The sequence below is a fragment of the Pieris napi genome, chromosome 14 (genome assembly GCF_905475465.1).
Source record: "Pieris napi chromosome 14, ilPieNapi1.2, whole genome shotgun sequence".
In the NCBI taxonomy this organism is placed as follows: Eukaryota; Metazoa; Arthropoda; class Insecta; order Lepidoptera; family Pieridae; genus Pieris; species Pieris napi.
In genome coordinates, this window is record NC_062247.1 from 6,618,963 (window position 1) to 6,637,144 (window position 18,182).

The window sequence follows — 18,182 nt, forward strand, 5'->3', positions numbered from 1 at the left end:
GCCCTTCAACAATGTTAGACTGGTAACTTTTTTTTTCCATAAACATAACAAGCGCCTCTAAAAGGACGGAACTTTTTCCGTTCTACTTCAGTCATTGATTTTGCAAAGTTCGAAATTAATATTTCCCGAATGCTCTGCCAGGTCATTTGATTAGGCTGTATAATTGTGAGGCATGTCGCGGCGCGACCTTTAAAACAGTGAATACCAGCAATAATCAAATCAACGCCTTCTAAATTCTTCTTGTCAATAATTATGTCATTTAAAGTGCACCAATTGGTTATGTCTGAATCGGTTTCATCCGGGTCAAATGGCACCAACTTGATAGGTATTGATGAATCCACAGTTGAGAATTTAAACTATCTGCAATTTTCTTAAAAATGGCTTCCATGCCAGTAGGGAAAAGATACAGTTTGCGGTGGTCGGACACCACCTCTCCACCCACTCTCGAACCGTACGCAGACCTCACTCAAACGCCATCTCTTAAAGAGACAGCTTTGACGCTTTTTAACAGCTAATAACGACATCTATGATTGCTTAAACGTAACCTCGCCGACACGGTCACCCTGCCGCATCACACGTCCTCGTGTGCTCTCGAAAAGAAAATCCACAGGTCATCAATTCTCAGACTCGGTCATTCTGACCAAATAAGACGAATCATTAGAAATGTTCATGACACAAATCATCAATCACTAAAGGTCAGTACTTTCACACGGTAGTTTTACTCGAAGTCGAGCAAAAAACAACGTGTGGACCACAAAACTCACAGCTCGAAGGCTCGCACCGAGCCAGCTCGATGGAATTAATTGAAAGTAATTTCCTTCTACCCTTCTACCCTACTCGAAGCGAGCCGTCAATCTTGACTCGAACGAGTGTACGTGACTGCGTGTGGCGCGAGACGAGCGTCAGTCTGGTATTGTTTATTGTAATTCTTCATATAGCTCTGGAGGCATCCTTAAATAATTGTTATAACCTTCAGGACATACTCGTAGCTCTTCAATCAAGTTCACGTGGCTGTAATCAGAACGGCGATCTAACCAATGTTTAACCCAGTACCTCCTTTTACGTTTTTTTTTTCTTTTCATTTTCTTTGATTTTCTTATAAAACACTGTGAGACTTGCTAAATACAGCCACCGTCTCCTTTGTTACACAGACATCCTTTGGCTCGAATGGTTCGGTGAATACTGAACGGCGCGCTTCACTCGATAGATCAATGCTCAATGTGTGAACGAAAGCCCATGCCATGGTTTCACTCGACAGTTTAGCTCAATCGAACAATACCGCACGCGAGCACTGACCTTAAAAACGTGACGTTACATCCACGTTTACACTATCAGTTCTTTACACATAACAGCTAATAAAAATAATCGATGCGAAAATGCTGAAGGTCTATTATGGTCATTATCACGATCTTAACAGAATCAATCAAAATCAACAGAATCAACACATTGCTTAATTTCAACACACACTGGCGTCACCAAACGCCATGGCAATGTACCTCTATCGAGCACAAGCCACCACATCGGGGCACGCCTCCCTCGAGCATCCCCACAAAAATGCCTCCATCAAGAATTACACCGGTGCCTCCATCGAGCACTATTAAGCATTGTGTTGACTACCACTAGGCCCGACAGCCTCAACATCTACTTCGTTACATCACAATCATCTATCACAACTTGACCTTCAGACATTTCTCGAAAACGATCATGGGCGTACTTGAATGTCCGTTTAGAGTCTAAAGCTTTAATAAGATAGCGATCACCATCAAAGGCTTCAGATACTTTGAACGGCCCTTTGTACTTAGAGTCAAGTTTTGTCTGGTTAAGCTCTTCGTTTTTTTTTTTTTTAAACACTATGTCACCCTAACCTTGGTCGAGTCAACACACGAGAACTTGCACAGTACTATTTACCCTAGGGTATCCTATACCAGTCAAAGACACGGTCTCGTGTGACCGCCTGCCTCTAAATTTCCAAGAAATCGTTTCTTTCATTCTGAACCCTAATCGTAACAAAATGAAAACTGCTCACCCGAGTGACTCAACCTTCCTAGGGGTGCTGCAACTTGGCACAGATCCACGTGACGCAATTTCAGTTGTAAACGCCAAATGTTAAACACGCGTTTCACATTGTGAAAGATGTGCGAGAACACTCGAAACGACTATTTCCTCGGTAGTCATATTTTTTCATCTTGCCATTATTCGCCATCTTTAGGTTTGGCGTTATTTAAATTTAATAGAAATGGGGCGGCGGTATCCTGATAGTCGTACCTTAAGATAAAAAGCGCCTTAAATTCGGTCCACTATTCCGGGAAAAGCCACTCGTGAAAGGCACGCCGATGCTTGACCTTTCAGAGCCTTGCTCAGGGCGATAACAAGAGAAGCACCTTGCATTTCTTCGCTCCTCGCTGTCGTAATCCATGTGCGGATTAAAATCGGGTAAATGCATCGCTTCGTTAAGTTGAGGGGTTTTCATGTTCTCCAATAACGCCATGAAATTCTGTTTCTGAGCTTCTAACAATCGCTGTCATTTTTCGTTGCTGTCACCGCCATGTGGGTCGTGTGGTTATATCCCACTTCTGATGTAGGATTTGGGTAGGACATTTTAATAAATTAAATGCCACTTAACTTTCAAATAATAATTCTATTTCAATCACTCCTAATTTACACAGAGTAATTAGAGTAATATGAGTCAGGGATAAGCTCGCAAGATACAACTAATGCACCGAGCCACGCCAGAGCCGAGACTGCCTGCGTAAGGCCCGCTCCGCCATTTATAACGACAGACTCAGTAGTGGGGAGAGTGGGGAGACTTGAAGAACCGGCTGTGACGTGCTCGATGCAGGTGTTGTTTGCTATAGGCGCGTACGGCGGTACAGGCGCCGACAAATACATGTGTTTTTGTTTTTTATTATGACGTATTTTCACGTTTTTTTGTTCTTATCCTAAAAGAGATATTTTAATAAAGCCGCTCAAATGAGATTAAATTAATTCTTGGTTAAATTCTTGGATTTTTTTAATGAGAAGTAATGAGTAAAGTAACGATACTATAGTAACGAGTACTAATTGTTATAGTAACGAATAGATACGGGTACACCTTTTTTCGTTACTTTTACACCTCTACAAAATACAAATGGATCACAAAAGCACAGACCAAATAGAGATGAAACTGTGAAGTTTAGAACATTGAATTCATGGAGACGGAGTGAACAAACAGCTGGGCCTTAGACAAGATGCCTTAACAGTAGTGTATGTAGAAAGGCGAAACCTAAATTTGTATGGAAATGAAAAGTTTTCATACAAATTTAGTTTTGACTTTCTACATACACTACTGTTAAGGCATCTTGACTAAGGCCCCTGATAGGCACATTATAACTAGCTCTTCTCTACATACAGCCCCAGCCCCCAGCACTAAATACGTAGTAAACACATGACTTAGGGCAGTGTTTGTGAACTGTTTAGTAACGGTTGTCAGTTGTGTTCTTAATTAATTTCTAACGTCCTGAATGAATGCTGAATGCTTAAAAAATTAAGGAAATAAAAAATTTATCCTAAAATGAAACCTGTTTGCATGTTTAAATTTTGCGTAGGTTAGAAGTAGTTTTCAGACGAGATAGTATCATCCCTTGTCGATCATGACATTTAATACCTTAATTATTTATCACTATGATAGGGAACAAAACGAATTTGCCATAAAACCAGTCAGCCAACCTATCATAGTTAGTTAGTTAGTTAGTTTTATTTATCTATATTGTTTATTGTTATCTATGTTGTTGCTAAATCCCGCTAATAGAAACACGGAGTATTTTAAGCAATTAAGGAATACAGAACCAAACAATGTTAAAAATATTTTATTTCGTACAGAATTGTTGTGTTATAATTACTATCATTAAAATTAAAAAAAAAATTAAAAGTGTGTAGTGCCTTTCTAAAATGACGATCTATTGTTTAAATAAATGCCATGAAATTGATGTTGCGTTTGACGCTGACTTTTATTTGGTATAGTTTGAAGATATTCTGGTGCGTTTAAAAATGCTTTTGTACTTATCAACTTTCCAGATTCTCGATAAATTTGAGATGGAGCTTCATATAAATTGTCATGATTATATGGTGCATCTTCCTTGTAAGTGCGTAATCTACTATAGTTATTTATTCTGTTTTCCTTGATTGGTGAATAATCTTGATTATTAGTATGATACGCAATGTTTTTATTGTATCCGATGATTTCTCGTTCGTTTTCATCAGTGTGATAACCACTGTCTGAATGGTCATACATATTTTCTTTGTTCCTTAGTGCTAATATTTCTTGATCATCTTGGGGTCCATGAACAGGTTCTCTGTACCACTCACTATTCTGAATGAGGTTTAAATTTGGTTTAGGTTGCATAAGTTCTCTCATTGGAGTGTTATATTCATTGGAATGTTCATAGTCAAATTTTCTGGCATCTGACGGGTTTATGTTGCTATTGACTACATTCGAAAATCTATATAACAATCCTTGCAGATCTTTGCTTTCATCTTTCATTTTATTAAGCATAGTTTCGGATATAGGAAAATCACTTATCTCTTGAGTAACTCCAACTTCTTGAACAGACATTGAAGGCATACTGGTTTCTTTTGCTCCGCTAAAATCATTAAGCTTATCAATATCATTCAAATTATATGTTTGTGCATCAGCTAGATTTATCACCACGGTTTTACCTTGATGATATCCTATTCCGCGACCCTGAAAGGGTTTATTTTTTCTAGTTTTCTTTTTAAGCACAGGAGACTTGGTTGAGTCGTCTAATTGCAGGTCGGAGTCTGCGTCACAATACATTTTGTTCAATTTTTGAACATCTTTTTGTGACAAACCAACTCTTTGTCCGATATTCGCTCCCAGCTGAAATAAAAAATCGGTTGAAATTTTAATTTCAAAATATATACGATTTAAAAGAGAAGGTTCATGTGGCAAATTTAACGATTTTATTCAAATGTTGAAGCGCAACGGGATTCGCAGGGTTAAATGCATAAAAATAGCGTAGGCCCCTACTAGGAAAATACCTTTCGCTTTTATAAAAAAAATACTTATTTACTTAATTTTTTTAACTCAACACTACAAATGAATCGGTGGAACTCTCTAATGTTCTATGTATGTTTTTCCTACAGAGAACTTAAATCGTCTTTACCTGTTTTGGCACTAGAGTGTCTTGTCCATTGACAGAGAACGCTTTTTGACCGTAATGCAGTACACTCTCGTAGTCGTAGCCGACTCCAAAATCGGACACGGAAAACGTGTTGTATTTGCGGAAATTGTGTCGAGCAGCTGAAACACACATTTTTTTATTATTATATAAAAAAATAGCTTTATTTCCATAATGAATAATATGTTACACAAGTATATCATATGATTAATGATTAAACACACATAATAAATAAAAATATTACACTCGGGCAGAAATAACCATGAAATAATATCGTCGTCTATACTGTTATCAAAAAATACTTTATTTTCCTCCGTGTCTATTAGTCAGGAATCAGCCTTTTGCACGTTTCAAATAAAGACTAAACATATAATGTACCCTTCAATCGAACTGAGCTCACTTTGCCTAAATAGCTTATATCAAACACAGTAAATAGTACATAGAATAGTACCGCAGTTACACATTATTCATTTAATAAATAAACCACGGAATTTTTGTATTTTACTTAGAATACTAGCCTAGCGTAAGTATATTAATATATCTAAAGAACAGTCATAAAATAAAAAGTTATATAGGCGCGTACACATAACGTAAATAAATTCCTTGCAACTAACCGACATAAACAGGAACTAGGAGTGCATTAATATTCTAAACATTAATTTAGGTATACACAGAATGTCAATGACACGGTAACCTGCATCAAGCAAGTAACATTCGATCCGTTATAACACCTGTATAATCTTAAAACAGAGCTATTGTGAAATGACAATAGTTTTTACCTTGATTTATATTTTCCCAATGCACATCGATATAGTCGTCTCGATCGGGACTACTCTGCATGTGGTAAAATCCGAGAGTATGTAGAAGTTCGTGAACAACAGTTCCATGGCGGAAACAGCCACGCCCTACTGGGTGACGGCCAGATAAGTTGAGAACTTGGTAGCCGCCCTGGTAACCCACTTGAGAGAAGCACCCGCGCCTACTTCCCTGTAAAGGTACAATCGGTAAAATCAACCAGCTATTACTTCAAAAACACTAGGAAATCTTCGTGTTAACATTTAATATATATTCTAACATTCGTTTGCTAAAAATTTTACGCTTTGATATGGTAATAACATAAATTTATCAGACCATAAAATTATGGTAGATATTGTTTACCTGTATAACCACCGCATCACGATCGCCTTTTTTGTATGGTATGAATTTTATACAGGAAGCGCGAGCTATGTCGTCTAGCCCATCTTGAATGGCTTGGACTTGATCAAGATCTGAAATTAAAAATGGAACACCTAGGTTAAATAATAAGTAGGTAAGTATGACAGTATAGGCTGCATTAATAGTAAGTTTATAATTAGCGAATGTAAAGTACTTTAATGAACCCGTAGTAAGCTTGTTAATAACGGAGTTCTTTTTCACCTCATCCAATACTTCAAAAAATTATACAGTAGCACATACTTTTATATGTTTTTAAACATGTCAAAGCTTGAAGTACTATGTATGTTAATATTTACTAATCTAACTGTAATTCTATATTGGAGAGAGAAATACTTACTAAAGTGTTCTCGCTGTATGAAATAAACAACTTCATTGTTTGGCCACCGTTTTGTGCTATCAGTTAGTCCATTACGAGCAAGTCCCTCTACAACATTGGTGACAATCATCCGACGCTGCCGATCGTTTAAAATTAAATCTCCTTCGAATTTCCCACTTTCCTCCCAAGCATTGTCAACTGGTTCATCTTCATCATAGTCTGCTTCGGGATCCTTACCTTGAAAACATAATTTTAAGTGTTTTGTTTTTTCAGATAGAATTATTATTAAAAAAGTAATATATTTTATGAATTAAAACAAATACAATACATCAATAAAAGGTTTGATATATTTCGATGGTTATTTTATAAAATAGATATTCACGATATAAGGACAGGTTTTACAACAAAGAGAAAGTTTTTAAATGTTTGCATATCTTTAAATACGATAAGACCAACTTACTTTTTAGATTTTGATCCAAGTGAGATGTTTCCTGTATGAAATTCGCAAAATCTTCTATTTCACTTTGTGACATAGATCCACACTTAACAATAAAAAAACACAAGAAAGTCACAAAATAAATCAACTTCATTGTCTTATAAAGTTAAAAAATTCATGTGTATTAGATAGTTTTATTAAATTGTGTCATATTAACGGTACGTGAATATTTGGCAAAAAATGCACAGTACAAGGAATTTTTTGCCAACAAAACCCATCGAGGCGGGTCTGGTATTAATATAGCTTTATAGACAACCATTTCACAAGGTGTAAGCGCGCTACTGCCTTGCGACAGTACTCGTGCCGTCACAGAAACGGAATACGCTCCATGCAAGAATTAATTGCCAAATTATTTGCACCACTTACACCAGATACGACCTTGATAAAGTCAATTTTTATTTATCTTATTTAATTTTTTAATTAATGGTACAAATAGCCAACATTAAAATTCCTATATTTGTCATAATACTTGTAAAGATGAGTAAATTGGGGCTAAAGTTCTAGCAGGTTTAAGCTTTTTTAAACCAGGAGATACCTCATTATATAATAATACTAGATATGCTTTACATATATTTTGAAGATAGAAAAGTTTTAAATGATAACCAAGATATCTAGGATTTAGTCGGTACGTAAGAAGCATACTGAGTGTAGTGTATCATTATTAGCGAGCAATAAGAGCAAGTTGTAGCAATATTTATCGGCAGTGGTTACGCTTTCACCCTAAATTGGCAAATTAAACGAGTGATTTCTATAAAAAATGTAAGCTTACACTAATGCAACGAACGTTGCAAAACTAAGGTGTACTGTTGTGTGAGGAAAGAGATATTTGTAATCTTCAAAGAGTCAATAGCCAAGCAATTAATAAGGTAGATAATGTAACACAACTCCCCATATCTATCTTTTAGTAAGATAGTGAGTCCTGAAATCAGTCGCATCTTATTTCAAACAATAAATCTGTCAAAGAACTTTATTTTGTAATTTAAATACGTTTTAAAAAGAATAGATATTCAAATGTGCATTATATATCTACATAGCACTTCCCTCATCATTATCGCAGTACATTTTGTTGAGCTTCACTACATCACTTTCCGACATGCCCAGCCTTTGTCCGATCTTTACATTTTCCTAAAAATATCACAACTTTAAAGAAACCTGCTATGCATAATAGTTTCACTTAAGGTAACGCTAAAGTAATTTATATCACATAAATAAGACGATAAAGTTGAGTGCATTAAATTAGATTAAGGGTCTGTTTCGCAATGTATGGATAAAGTACCAAATAGCTATGCAACACATAAATTATTTGGAAGATAAATTGTGCTATTTGACATTCATCGGACTCATAGCTTATGATGGACTTTATGTGACAAATAGCGCTATCTGACAGTCGTGAAACGCAACAATTGTGTTTATTCTACCAATAAGTAATAAATAGCTAATTTGGAACTTATGTAGAACTTATCCGTACATTGTGAAACAGACCCTAATTTATAGGAATATTACCACCTCCGTGGCTTAGTGGTTAACAAATTTAGTGCACAACCTGGTTATTCTTAATAATCTCTTAACAAAAATATTAATCATATTACCTGTAATGGGATAATAGTTTTATTTCCATTTTTAGAGAATGCCACTTCTGGATAATGCATGACGCTGTTATAGTCGTAAGGAACGCCGAAATCTGTTACAGTGTCATTGTTATATTTGGCAAAATTGTGCTCGTGCCCTAGAATATTTATTAATTAATATAGAGACACTCTCGCAGATTAAAAGTAATAAAATAAATTTTAAACCAAACGGTACAGATTCTATCTTGTTCAATGTAAGTCGTACCATGAGTTCGTTACCCGACGAAAGTTATTAGTAGTTACTGACCTGACTTAATATTTTCCCACACAATTTCCACGTAATTGTCCCTATCATATGTACTCTGCATGTGATAAAAACCAATTGTGTGTAGCAGTTCATGTACCACAGTGCCGTGCTTGAAGCATCTTTTAGACAGATTCAAGACCTGATTCGGTTCATCGTCATCGTCATCTTCAGTATTATAACCTACATTAGAATAGCACCCATTTGCTGAACCCTAAAATTCAATACTTATCATAATATGTCGTGTAAACACAATTTGACAGATACGAGGTGAGGTGGGGGGGTTGGAGGGTGGTGTTTAATTCCCTATTACATAGTCACGCATAAACCGTTAAACGGACCTGCAGGGCTATTCAGAATTTTGATTATTGAATACGTAGAAAGTGTTGTTCTTGTTGGTTTAGATAGAATTATTGACTGAAAAGTCATCAGCATTTAAATTTAAAAATTAAATTTGTTCTCTACTAAAAAGATATAAATATGTTGTCTGAAACAAAATATGCAAACACATTATTAATTAATATTATATAAATATATTTTTATTCGCAATTTAGTTCTGACGAAAATATATCGCGGAAACTTGTACAATAGCACACTGATTAGAATCGTCCATCGTTTTCGAAATCCGTTTTGTTGTAAATATAAAGTTTCAGTAGTAATCGGAAACCATTTACAATTATATCTTTAACTACAAGCAATTAAATCATAAAATCGCTTTAGTGCGCGCTAGTAATCGCGTTAGTAGTTTAGAAAATTAGAATCCTGAATTTTCGATATCGGGAAGGGTCGCAAAATCCTGAATATCCCTGGTGGTACATTTTAATTTGCGAACTACAATGAATATATACGATAGTTTTTGGTCTATTTTCACATCACTAGCAGTTACCTAGTGACGATATATTTAAGAAAGGTCTGTAGATATCCAAAAAGAGAAACTAAAACTTTTACGATCACAAGTAGTTTGGTTACTTTCGTTGGCAGGATTTTGAATAAAAAGCCTGTTTTCATTTGTTATATCCGCTAGCTGAGTTATGTTTTACATATGATTCACGTTAACTTCATCAACAAAATAAGCTTTTTGATAATCAAGCAACTCCATTAATGTTATGTGTGTAGACCCAACAACAGTAAAATACGAGCAATATTACTTTTGTTTTCCGAAATCTATTATAGCATAGACGTGTCTATTAGCATTCACTGACTTTAGTATTATAACGAGTTAACTGTAAAGCCACAGTTGGTTATAAGGCTAGTGATAATATATATTTTATTATACTATGTATCCTGTATAGTATATTTATGTAAATACCTGAATTTTCAATGCATGTTCTTCAGATGCACGTGGTCTGAATTTTATGCAACTCTTATTAGCTATATCGGCCATGCCCTCCTCGATCTTTTTTATTTGATTTTCATCTACGAAAATAAAAGAGATTTTTGTTGACGTTCACATTTTGAGTTAACATGAACATTAAGTACAGTAAGCAGATTAGTGCATCCGAAGAAGTTCGATCCACTTGACTTAACTCATAACTCTTTGAAAACCTATAGGTACCACCTATCTACAAATACACAGCTACTCAGTGTTTAGTAGTGGGTATCTGTGGTATTCAAATTGCCATAAATTTGCTAGATGCCATAAATTTGTATTTTTTTTAAATACAAATTTAAAGTTATATTTTTAATATTTTATACATCCGATTTATAATAAATATATACAAACCGAAATCATCTTTATCAATGTAATAAACAACTGTTTGATTTGGCCAGCGCTTGGCGCCATTGAATAAGCCGTTTCGTTGATCTTGCGCGATGTTTATTGCCCCCATTTGAGACGCACTAAGTACCATATCACCTTCGAAATGATTACCGAATTCCGTTTCTGCATAAAAATAGTATATTGTATTGGAATATGTTTTAGGAAGTTTTGTTTGTTGAAGGGAACACAAAAGCTTTGATTACATCAAATCCAAGTTAGCTTTTGCGTTATTACTAGCCAATAGGAACTCTAGCATAATTAGGTATAAAAGGCTAAAGTTTGGTTAAAACCGTAAAAATTTCTTAAGTTTTACGCGTCTATCAGGGCCGATGTAAGAATGTAGGGTTAATTATTACGAAAATATCCAACGCTGAAATTATTCAGTGTCTTACCATTATCACCTTCTGTGAGCGGGGCGGCTTTGCACGTAGCAAGTAAAACGAAAAATAATAAAAACATGTCCATGCAACACTCTTTGTGATACTGCGGTTTTTTTCCTTTCTAATTTCCTATAAGTACGCCTGTCAAAAGCATCCTGCTGCTAATATTTGGACGACCCGTTGTTAAAGATATGACGATGTATTCTTATCAGGACGTAGAGTACGGCTAGAATATTAAGTAACCATAAATGAAGGCTTCCGTTACACTTAGCATTATATGATAAGGTAATCTAGACATTTAAGCACTAGGTAGATATTTCAAAAATCTCAAGGACACAAATAAGAACTCGGGGGAGTTCTCCAAAATTGTAAGGGAATATACAAGATACAAATTGTTTATTTATCTTAAATTTAAAGACGACTATTTAATTATTACTATGTAAATAATATTGTATGTGTCTCTATGATGTGAGAAGTCTATAAAGTAGATATCGAATAGAGATATAAAATAATTTATTATTTTTCTTTTTATTAAGTACAACGATGTAATAAGGTATTAAAATAAAACATACATTATGGTATTGTAAATAACGTGCTATATTTATATTACAAATAATTATAAAAAAAATCTCGACACACATAATGTACTGTACACGCATGCAAATCAAATACAATGATTAATAATTTATCGACAAACAAATCGATAACTAATGTACAAATTATAATAGTAAAATAAAAACAGAAACCGTTTAATAAATAAACGGTGATAATCCATTGATACATTATGGCATTCATAACATAATACTGTGCTAATACAACATACGATGTACGCTTTACTTAAATGTACCATGCATTTTAAATAAATAATCGTGTTTGCCACAGAAAACTCATCGCTTGATAAGCAATGCAATAATTATTACCACTATTGAGTAAATTAGGCAGTCTTCTTAACACCAATATTACTGAACTTCACAATAACACCCAACAAAATGGTAACCTACCAAAACATACAAATTATTTATACAATATTAAGACAAACATTTGTAAAGCGATGTAAAACGATCTAAATATTGGTCTAGTAATTATTGCTGAGACGCCTCATAACATGCAAAACACTAACACTGCGATTATATACTACTTACTGCCCTCATTATTCTATCAAATGTTTATATAATCATCGCAATATGACACACCGTTTTTGTGCGGTTTGTAGGAATAGTTAGACTTAATGGTCGCTTTGTTTTTCGTTTTTAGTGTGTAATATTTCATCTCATTTCGTTAAGATTTTATCTATGTTGCGTTAAAATATTTAAATAATTGGATTGATCTGCAATCGTTTTTATTGCGGCTAAAAAGCTGCCTTTAGACTGACCGTGCAATTGCGACGTTTAGACCCGATTTCTACAATAAGGATGGATATGGATTTTTTATGAATAAATCATATCGTACGAAGCTTTTGATCGACCATTAAGATTCGTGTTTTTATCGTCTGATTACAACTTTATAAAACGTTTGCGGTATGCCACATTCCAATGTATAAATTACTCTAAAAACATGTATGTGACAGCTTTATTGACTATATTGAGACAACTACACTTCGATAAAATGGGGTTTATTTACGCTTACATTAAATATTTGTCTAATAATATTTTTCTACGTATAGAGGACGTCAAATGAGTTGTAAGCAACACTCGTACGAGTGATTATCACATGGAGTGCTCGAATAAATTATTGCTATATTAGACACTGTCTAAGGCTATGTCTTCACTGACTGGCTGGCTTTTCACTTGTCCTAAATAATACGCTTAGTAACAAGAGGGAAGAGCATTATGAACTTGGCTTTAAATATTCTTACTATCAGATAAGATTCGTAAGCGCCAAGCAAGCCCGTCAGGATCGGTACCATAAAGGTAAAAAAATTGTGTTGAAAAACGGAGTATTAAATAATCGAAAAATCGCAAGAAACTCTAGAACTACTTGTCACGTATATCTTTACGAGTCCCGAATCTAAGCTAAATTCATATTCATGAATGACAGAACACGTGACGAAGAATTTTTACATTGTTCCATTATGAAAATTCAGTTTCCTTTGAGGAAACGTTATAGGAAAAATAGAATTTCTGAATATCAAAAATAAACTAAATTTCATTAAAACGCTTAAAACATTGCGCTAATTATGTTACAATAAATACATAAAAATTCATATAGTAAAATTGAAATTCCAAATATATATTATACTAACGAAAATATTTATCTATTGTTATAACGTATAGAATGATATTCATAAGATTGAGTTAAGCTAATGTGATGCTAGAAATAAATCGCAAAGTATCAGTAACTAGAAAAATATAATAAAATCAGAGTCTAGATTATGAGGCATTTAACGTATAAAACGAACTAAGAGCCTTTCTATAATGCGAAATAACTCTTATAAATAATGTCAAAGTATTTCAAAGAACTCGCTTATTGATAAAAATGAAATCTTTAAGCCGTATCAGATATAACCCGTCTCTTACTATAAAATTGTGTTAACGCTGTGCTAAAAAGAGACAGATTTATAGACAGCCGCGTATAACACTGATTTATTTCAAATAGTGTAATGCCCAACAAGATACCATAAATTCGAGGAGAAGATATAGTTTTTCGTTGATTTTGGCACATTTTATGACGGACGACAAACATTCGATACACAAAGTTAACAATATCAGAGTCTTAAGAGAAGCTACTATACACTACTTACCCGTTAGAGACAGAAAAACTATTTGATTGATTTGAGGGTAAAAAAATTATAATTTTTTGGTCGAAATATTTTTTCTAAATTAGACACACAAAAAAGTGTCTACGCCCTTTGGAAATAGGGTTTTATTTTCGTTCACTAGATTTTCAGCACAGAAAGAAATGAGTTGTTAAATTGAAAATATTTTTTTTTGAGAGCAAAAGATTTTTGTATAATTTTTCTGTCACCAATAGAGGTAAGATGCACATAACTTAGGCACGTTTAGCATTATCATAATAGAAACAACTTCACACTATTCTAAGCTAACACGATGAATTAATTAAATTTTAGTCACGAGACACAAACTTCACAATAATACTATTGTAGATTTTCTTTTAATTTTGACATCTTTAAAGATGCTATTCCAAAAGCAACCTTAATATAAAGCAATGAGAACTATATTGCAACTTTAACAGGAGCAAGAAAATAGTATTATTATGAGATCTGTGGCAAAGTCACACACATGTGTGTCAACAGACTTCCAAACTGAAAAATATTATTAACGCGAATATCACATTTCATTACCAGATTAAAATTCATTCATCACAATTTTACGATTATTAACGTGACTTGCCAGCTCCAAAATTGTAAAATTTAAACGCATTTTAATCCGATAAAGCGTTGTTACATTTGTTATCCGGACATAATCCCAAAGTCCAAACAAGTTTCGATGATAGTTAAAATTTTAAGCCTACTTATTTTACGTCTAGCAATAAGCCTATTAAAGTCCTCTAATTCGATGTAAGATGTTAAGCATATACTTCTCATCTATACGCACATTACGTCACTGATATGTTGAGATAGTAAGAAAATAGGGTTTTCAATACTGATAGATTTCGAATACTGTGTAAGATACAAAAATAACTATACTATTTCTTTGTTCGCTGGATGAGCGATATTGGATTATTCAAAATAATATATAATGCTAAATTTACTTTACCCGTTAATGAAAATTTGTAATTGATGTTTAATGATGTATTACGTTTTGTTATACACGTCTTGAGCTATGATTTACAAGTGTCAAGTCAAAATTGTTTGACAGCTGACAGCAATGTCAAAATTGATTGAATATAGTGTTAATTAATGACCTATGAAAACTAAACATTAGAACATTGCGTCGCTTGTCATTAGCATTTACATATTTTATTTATGTGCCGCGATATTGTTCAATTTACTTGCGAATAATCACACTTCAGACCGAAGTCCAAGTAGCGATGATAAATTAAAAAAAATTTTAGATCAGGATTGTGACGATCATCCATTGTGCTATATTTTGATACGAGATTGTTAAATTTGCTAAGCACTTTAGTCGAAAGACCTAAGCTTCGCCAAAATTAAAAAAAAATGAACTTTAATGTATAACAAAACATAATGTCTTCATGTAATCCAATATAGAAATAGTATAATGAGCTAGAAGTAGAAAATTGTATAGTTGGGTTGAAAAGTAGGTGTAATAAAGTCGTTATCGCCAATCACAAAACTATATACTAAATTAGGCCTTTCTGTTATAACAAATCCTCGTGCAATCCCGAGTCAGTCCACTTCAATTTCTTTGGATTTATAAAGTACACCTGGAAAGAAATACTAAATATTTTAATATCAATTAAAATAAAATAAGAACCTAGCGAGTTATGTGATAGTAAATTAAATCAATCAGTTAATTAAAGGTGTAATCTAATTGACAACATCTATCTAATCATAAGATTTTTCGAATTAAATTTTAATAAATTTAGTCTTAAGACTTCATCCAATAAAAATCGGGCGTAAGTTCTATTCTATTAGTAACAGCACTTTTTTCATGGTTGTACACGCATACTTGAAATAAAAAAAGGATCAAAATGAAATGGAAACATAAATGTGTTTTTGAGGGCTTGTGGAACTTCAAAATTTGGTAAATCTATTCTAATATGAATACGAAATTTCCTCGAATATAAAAAACCAATACTTTCCAAGCTTTCTTCAATGGCTTGAGAATTATATGATTATTGTAAAAGGTAAATTGGAAGAAAATGTAGTCTGGGAACATTTTTTGTAGTCACAGGAAGCCAAAGTATAAGTAAAGTTATACCTAGTATTGTCTTTAATTGACATAACTTTCACACATTTGGCGAATCGACACATTTGACAGTTACACAAATAATTGTAAATACATAACTTCAATCCGGTAAAAATTGTTTTATTATCAAAAGTTATACCTGACAAGTCTTATCTCTCTTACCTAATTTGACAGTTACACACATATCATTCCATAACATGATACAGATTATAAATCAAGTCTTTTTGTAAAATCCGAAAAAACTTTATGACGGTTTATTTCTTTACGCGGTTTTGGTTAAGACATATGAAAACTATAGATGAAATTTTGTACAATATTTGATATTGTAAAATCAAGAAAATCCTTACCTAACAATTATGTGGCGGCAGTAGCTGCATGCGCAGGCGGCGAAGGCGCAGAAGCATTACGAGCGCGTCCGCCTCTAGGTTTGATGCTTTCAGATATTTGCCACATCGTCTCTTCGCTTAGAACATCGTCGAACTCGTTGAACATTGCTTGAATGCGATCGTTCTTCTTAATTTTGTATTGTCTAAAGTAAAAAAAATTACTTAGTTAATAATCGTTAATGACGATCATTTCGACCACGGTCTGTATTATCTAGTGACACTGAGTTTTTATATTTGTGCATCTGCTTTTTTCATGACTCATAAGCATGACAGTTCCCTAAATAACACTTCCTTTACAGTACGAAACATAGAGTAATTCACGACCATTTTGACAACGGGCTGTATATGGGTGACGCATGATCTCACAGTAGAAAATTTGCCAATTTTTGGATTTATTTAATTGAGATATCATAAAAACAGATAAATTAAGATACATTATAAAAATAAAGATGTCTCAAACGAGGTTGCGAGCGTCATGTGTGTAAAAAAAGAGTGTGTGTACTTATGTACACGCGTTAGAAGTTATACTTCTTTGGCGTATGGAAAAAAAATAACTAAAATGCAGTAGTGATTAAATATTAAAATTAATCAATAAAATTATTATTAGTAAATACTATCACCGTCGTATATGAAATTGATTTAATAAAAACACCAAAATAATATTTATTTATTCACGCTGTTTAATTGTACTGTTACGAAACACGTGTCCTTAATATAAAAATACTAGAATATACAACATGAACATAGTTATTATCGATTTTCATGCCACCTAGAACTAACATCATTCTGTTAATTTTGTGTTGTGTTTACGACACGCGCGCACCGTGGTGCGCGCGCATCGTAAAATTTCACTCTCATCAATTTTTCATAACGCGCCTAAAGAAGTATAACTTCAAAAAATTACATTTGCAATTCTTTTCAGTCTTCATTACTTAGCAACTTACTCTTTATGGAACCGCTTCATATTCTCCATTATGTGGTATTGTTGCCATCGTTTTGTGAAGTTGATGCTGCCATCGGGTAATAAATCTTGATTTCCCACATGTACAAATGTTAGGTCTTGCAGGAAGAGGCCTCTGAAAATTTAAGTAATGTGTTAATAAATAGCTACAAAATTATAAGTTTTGATCTATTAGATATGCGTTTGATTGGCTCAAACCTACATTTACAAATCCGACCATCTAAAATTTCTAGACATCCCAGTATGATAAGAATAAAAAATGTTTTATTACATATATTTTTGAGATCAATAAGACTGATACAGATTTACGCCCGAACCCAATAATTAATCCACAATCTCAGATTGTTTTTTATCAGACCGTGACAGTCGATCGATCTCCTATCTGCATCCCAATAACCAAACCCTACGAAGGCAATCCATTTTTGGCGACGGATAAAATGCTCTTTGTCGTTCCATTTTACCGAGTTTTCACTCATATTTGATAATCAATGTAAACCAAATAAAGTAAATAAAACCGTACAAATAACATTAAAATATACATGTGTATGTTTAAAACATAACAAACAGTTTTTTAATTATTTAAAAAACTGGTGCAAGTTAAAATATGTTAAAATTATTAACTGTTGAAATCGAGCTTTCGTCAACTGTCATTTTCATACAAAGGTCTATCCACAGACACCGATACGACCTCCCATGGATAGCGAGTATCGACAGATGGCTATTACAATCCATCGATTGGTTATTGGCACACTTGTTACAACATTTGGATTAAGGTTACTATCTCACGT

At 33.7% G+C, this 18,182-nt stretch overlaps 3 protein-coding genes across 12 annotated transcripts in view; all 3 read right to left on the reverse strand.

Annotated features, from left to right (window-relative positions):
• Nucleotides 1–3,829: 3,829 nt before the first annotated feature.
• Nucleotides 3,830–7,508, reverse strand: LOC125056115 (seminal metalloprotease 1-like). Of its 2 annotated transcripts, XM_047659068.1 has the most exons (7): nucleotides 7,169–7,508; nucleotides 6,730–6,945; nucleotides 6,336–6,445; nucleotides 5,957–6,164; nucleotides 5,163–5,299; nucleotides 4,696–4,876; nucleotides 4,438–4,619 (listed from the first exon to the last, which is right to left on the reverse strand). In XM_047659068.1, the coding sequence occupies exons 1-7, from the start codon at nucleotides 7,296–7,298 to the stop codon at nucleotides 4,555–4,557; spliced, it is 1,047 nt and encodes a 348-aa protein (XP_047515024.1). In that variant the 5' UTR covers nucleotides 7,299–7,508; the 3' UTR covers nucleotides 4,438–4,554. The 2 variants fall into 2 exon arrangements, with proteins under 2 accessions (XP_047515023.1, XP_047515024.1); XM_047659067.1 differs by having other exon boundaries at nucleotides 3,830–4,876.
• A 649-nt stretch (nucleotides 7,509–8,157) lies between these two features.
• Nucleotides 8,158–11,384, reverse strand: LOC125056036 (seminal metalloprotease 1-like). The gene is made up of 6 exons (XM_047658868.1): nucleotides 11,228–11,384; nucleotides 10,800–10,958; nucleotides 10,386–10,492; nucleotides 9,080–9,290; nucleotides 8,794–8,930; nucleotides 8,158–8,329 (listed from the first exon to the last, which is right to left on the reverse strand). Exons 1-6 carry the CDS (start codon nucleotides 11,298–11,300, stop codon nucleotides 8,231–8,233), a joined length of 786 nt encoding a protein of 261 aa, XP_047514824.1. The 5' UTR covers nucleotides 11,301–11,384; the 3' UTR covers nucleotides 8,158–8,230.
• Nucleotides 11,385–11,788: 404 nt separating this feature from the next.
• The window catches only part of LOC125055763 (guanine nucleotide-releasing factor 2), a 38,345-nt gene continuing 31,951 nt past the window's right edge, over nucleotides 11,789–18,182 (reverse strand). For all 9 annotated transcript variants that reach the window (XM_047658340.1, XM_047658334.1, XM_047658338.1 and 6 more), the window contains 3 exons: nucleotides 17,378–17,509; nucleotides 16,395–16,576; nucleotides 11,789–15,562 (listed from right to left, as the gene is read on the reverse strand). In XM_047658340.1, the coding sequence (XP_047514296.1) occupies nucleotides 16,402–16,576; nucleotides 17,378–17,509 (307 nt within the window). In that variant the 3' untranslated portion in view covers nucleotides 11,789–15,562; nucleotides 16,395–16,401. The remainder of the gene's footprint in view (nucleotides 15,563–16,394; nucleotides 16,577–17,377; nucleotides 17,510–18,182) is intronic.